The 5445-nt window shown below is 25.8% G+C and overlaps 1 protein-coding gene across 1 annotated transcript in view; it reads right to left on the bottom strand.

The window, feature by feature from the left end:
* Positions 1–301: 301 nt before the first annotated feature.
* The window catches only part of LOC100166291 (structure specific recognition protein-like), a gene marked incomplete at both ends in the record, with an annotated part of 6233 nt that continues 1089 nt past the window's right edge, over positions 302–5445 (bottom strand). The window contains 6 exon segments of the mRNA NM_001163107.1: positions 302–553; positions 1344–1363; positions 1365–1539; positions 4214–4340; positions 4394–4575; positions 4644–4935. Coding sequence (NP_001156579.1) covers positions 302–553; positions 1344–1363; positions 1365–1539; positions 4214–4340; positions 4394–4575; positions 4644–4935 — 1048 coding nt within the window.

The raw sequence follows: 5445 nt of genomic DNA on the forward strand, positions 1-5445 counted from the left end.
AACACATACGTATCGTGTACACAACAAGCCTAAACTACAATCAGTTTATCGACAATGGGTCATACAATCTTCTCAACTATTTTTTGTGTACTTTGAACTTCCTCCTTAATATATGTTTTATTATATTTTATTTAATAAAATTGTTTTTTCAACAATTAAAATGTTCAAACCAAAGTTATTATTTTAGCTTATACGTGTTATTCAATTTTAATTAATTTACATGTAAAAATACATCCCTTGCACTATGTGTAGAATAATGAATTAGTTTTTTTTTTTATTATTATTATTATATTTAACTGACCTTCTTAGATTTTGTTATATTCTTGCTTTTATCATCACTTGATGAATCATCGTCAGACTCAATAAACTCTTTTGAAATGAATGAACCACTCTTTACTGGTGTTGCAACTTTCTTTTGTGAAGAAGATTTCTTGGACGATTTCTTAGATTCCTTAGAGTCCTTAGATGATTCAGCTCCACCGCCAGATTCTTTGAATTCTTTCATAGCTTCAATATATTCTTCTTTAGATTTCGCTGCTTTTTCTTCATATTTCTACAGAAATAACAAATTGTATTAAACATATTTTAGTAAATAAAATCTACAACAATTATATACGAAATAAAATAATTCTATGCAGGTGTATAGTTATTGTTTAGTGTCATAATGTAATATGGCAATTAATAGGTAGATTAGATTAATTGGCGAATTTAAATTAAATGTATTAATTAACCTTCTGAGCCAAGTATATTCATAGATAATTTTATAGTTTGTTATAATAAACAATCTATGAAGAGTGAAAGAATTAAAATGTATAACTGTTTGAAGGCCATATGTGAGACTATTTATATAATTGAAATTTTAAAAAGTCTCGAGGGATCTCAATCTACCCATATCCATCACATAACTGCTATTGAGTATATCCCCATGTCTTCATTATTTTCACATCATTGATTGATGTTTATGTTTTCTAATTAATTACTTATAGTAATATAAATTATAGTTATTATTTATTTATCAATACCTCAAACTACATATATACCTTAAAAAATAATATTAAATATGTTAAACCATCAAATTATAATATATTAATATTATATAGTTAGAACATTTTAATAATATTAGTCTAGTCGAGATAACTCAAAGTTGAAGGGTGATAAAAATTCACTTAGAGATATGTACTATTCAAGATATTATCTAACTAATTTATGGAGGAAAAATTGTCTAGGGAAATAGAACACAATTGGAGTTGTCAAGTTTTTCAAAATATTGCGGCTCAACTATATACATTATGTTTTAATTTATAATATGCTATTAATGAATTTTAGTAAAAGCTATTATTTACCGATTTATCACTGGTTGACATTTTTTTTCCATAATTCACCTCCTTTTTTCGCTATATCAACAAATGAAATTCCCGGGTTATCAGATTTTATTTCTTCTCGTGCCTCATTAAACCATATCATGTACGCTGTTGCAGCACGTTTTGGTCTGCCATCATCAGGTTTCTTAGATTTTTTTGATTTTCTTGGTTTTTCCGACTAAATAAAATTAACACAAATAACAGTTAAAATAAATCTTTAGTATTAGCTCTATGAAAAGAAGATTTAAATAATTAAGGTTTAATATTTTATATTATACACATAAGCATGCACATGAGGAGTTCCATGGAGGCAGAGCCCCTCTGGCCTCCTTCAAGATTTTTTTAGGTATAATAATTATTTATTGATGTGTACTAATTTATAGGTAGGTAATAATTTAGAATATTAATAGTAATATTTTATTTATGGAAACAAATAAATCTAACTTACAAGATATTCATTAAACATTTAAAAACCTTTTTTTTTATTATTATTAAAATATAATTACAATCTATACAACAATTTAGTACAATAAGTAATGTTGATATAGTTTACATAGCGAGAATGACAGATGGGGGAGGGTACTCAGTAGTACCACCCGAATACATCTATACATAATTTAAATAATAGTATTAACATTTTTAACAAAAATACATAATAATTATAGATAATTCTAATAGAAATATTATAAAATAAACAATTAATTTTCAGAGGCATGTAGCCAATTCTGAAAATGATGTGTGGAGTAAATTTACTTATAAATCATTCAATTAATTTGCTGTAGTCATTAGGATATTTAAAGGTAAAAATGTCATATAATTTAAACGTTTTCGATAAATAGAAATAAAGACTTGTTTCTATAAATAGTTGTAACAGTTATAAAATTAAATAGTTTTATTTATTTAGAACAATCTACTATGTTATTTTGTAATTTATAAAGAAACTTTAAATTTAATTTTTTTAGATAAGAAATGGATGGAAAAAAAACCAGAGCAATTATTATTAAAGAATTTAAGTGCGGTTTCCTAAACATATTACATTGAAAGCACAAAATAATAATAAATTGTTTTGCACTTTTGAAATATTATGATTTTGAATTATGAAGTTAGTAGGTAATATTAAATGTACATATTTTAGAAAAGGACGGAATAAGGTGAAATATAATAATTTTAGCACATGTTCATCATGAATGTCTTTACATAAATGTTTCAAAGAACCTACTTTTGATAGAGCCTTATTCATGATATTTTGTACATGTGAATTCAAATTTAGTTTTGGGTCAAAAATTACACCAAGATCATATTTTTTTTTTAATCGAGTTATTTTTATGTTTTAGATAAAGATAACTTAAGTAATGGTACTCAGATAAAAAAACTGTACATTTATAACATAGTCATTTTTCTTCAAAGAAAAAGAAATACTTGTATATTTTTTAATATTCAATGACATCCAATTATTATTATACCAATCAATAAAGTTTTGTAGTTTTGCAGTTATAAAAAATGATTATTATATTTAATTTATTTAATCAATTTGGTGTATTATTTTATTTGAACGTCATTTATAATTATTATAAATAATAATATAATAAAAGGGGTCAAGTAACCTTGAATACTTTTATACTTTCTGAGATAAAATTATTATGTTTGACTATCTGAATTTGGTCTTTTAAGAAGGATCTAACCTAAGGTAGAAGTGGATTTCATTTCTCATAATATACTTTAAGTTTCAGTATTAAAAAATCATGATTTTCTCTATTAACAGCTTTCTTAAGATCGGTATGGATTACATCAGTTTGTGCACCATCATTAAAATAATCCAATATTGTTTGTTTAACAATACATACTTTAGTAGCTGTAGAAAGTCCTGATCAAAAATCTGATCATGTTGTTCATTAATTAAAAAATGTTTTGTAATAAGGGTATCCACTATTGATTTATTCTTAACCAGTTTAAAAAATAGTTTGGGTGAAACCATAATTTTGAGAGGTAATGATTTCTTTGTTAGATGTTAAATTGATAGGAATTAAAGATAGACAAACAATAACGTAATTTCTAATAACAATGTAAAATCTAAATTACTGTACTGATAAATTAATAAAAAAAAACAAAAACAAAAATAATAATTTAATAGGTACCCTAAGGAAAACTTTTTAAATTCATAAGCACAACCAATTGGAATTATGAGAAATGTATAGAACACCTGGTCAAACTAATGAGTTTCCTGAACAGTCAGTATCTTATAATTACCTTATAATTACAGAAAATTTTCTTAAATTAAATGTATATTTTAAAAATAAAAATAATTAAAAATGTAAATGTTTTCTTCTTCATAAAAATTGTGTTTAAAATATTTCCTGATTTTTAGTGAGGTTTTGAGCACATATTATGTCATTTTTAAGTTCATGTTTAAGCACTAAAAAACTAACATTGTAGTGCTATGATTTCCAAGCCCCAATTATAAATGAAAATTTCACATTCAATCAACTGAATTTTGAAAACTTTTTAATTGATTTCTTCAACTTGGAGGCATCTTCATCCTAACAAAAACCTTTAATCTAGATGCTAAAATCTTAAAAAGTGAATTTAGTTCACTTGAACATACAGTTAATACCTAATAATATAATATACCCGAAAGTAATAAAACAAACGTGGTTCATCAAAATGGTTAATAGTTTGGCAACAGAAGAGAAAATATATTTAATAATGTATTCAAAGGCAATAACAACATTTGTTACTATTCCAGTAACAAGTTGTTTTTGCGACTGATTAATAGGTAATTATTATATTATAATTTATGAGTGTAATAAAATTCTATACTTACACCTAACACCCTTATTTTTAATCAAACTTACAATAGTTTTAGCCGATTTAGGTTTTTTATCCTTCTTTTTCTTTTCTTTCTTTTCTTTTTTTTTGTCACCACCACCCCCTTCCTCATTTCCAGATTCTGATTCTGTTGTTGATGGATTACTATCAAACCTGTAACAGAAGCAATATGTTTAAATTCTCAAAACATATTAAATAAATCATACTCTTCAGCGACATCACTCTCTTGTCCTTCAGGGTTGAAATCTTCATCTGTACTCTCATCTGAATCATCATCATCATCTTCATCACGTTCTTGTCCTTCACGTTTAACTCGAGCCAAATAAGCATCAGGTTCGGCTTCTTTATCAGAATCACCATAGTCGTCTCCTGTATAAGCAGGTTTATCCTAATGATATTTAAAAATTAGTCAATTATAATTTAAAAATATAAAATAAAATCATTAAATTCCATTACTGATTTGCCAGTGTTTTTCACTCTTAGTTTTTTGGCATTAATGAAATCGTACAGACTTCCATATTCTTCTTTTTCGATGCTACTAAATGTATGTATAACTCCATTTTTTAACTCAATTTCAAAATCAAATGACCTAGTACTACCACCGCCTCTAGCAAAATTAACGCTAGAAATTTCTTCAAATCGTATGTGTATAGGAGGTTTGTGTATGTAAATAAAGCCTCTTTCAAGTGGATAAACATATCCAGCAGCAGCTTTATATGAACAACCAATTGCGGATGTTCCAGAGTGACTAAAAAAATAATAAATATAATTATTTAATTTATTTACAATACTAATAGAATTAATTACAAAATGTATAACAAATAATTCACAATTTACAATTAATTAATACTAATAGGTAATAAATATAATAAACTAGCTGATCCCGTGCACTTCGTTACCCGTTAAATGTACAAACTGTATATGACTCAAACTTTGTTCAATGTGTTATTTAATATTCAGTGTGTGATGTTCTAGATTTATCTTAACTTTTCTGTTGCCCAGGATAAAAATTCTGATTCACAGCAGTACATTATCAGGTAGGCAATCTACCTGCGGTAGATCGGGGACCCCGTGCTATTTGTACGTAAGTGTATAATTTAACTATAGTTATACCAAGTTTGTCGTTTTTACTTAATTCCACCTACGATGGATTAATATAATCAATTAATACAAAAACCTAACCTAACCGTACTAAAATCCAATGAGTAAAAAAAAAAAAAAATTTTTAACCCTTTTTAAATTAGCCTATCTTCTTCCC

This window comes from Acyrthosiphon pisum, unplaced genomic scaffold (assembly GCF_005508785.2).
Source record: "Acyrthosiphon pisum isolate AL4f unplaced genomic scaffold, pea_aphid_22Mar2018_4r6ur Scaffold_377;HRSCAF=803, whole genome shotgun sequence".
NCBI lineage: Eukaryota > Metazoa > Arthropoda > Insecta > Hemiptera > Aphididae > Acyrthosiphon > Acyrthosiphon pisum.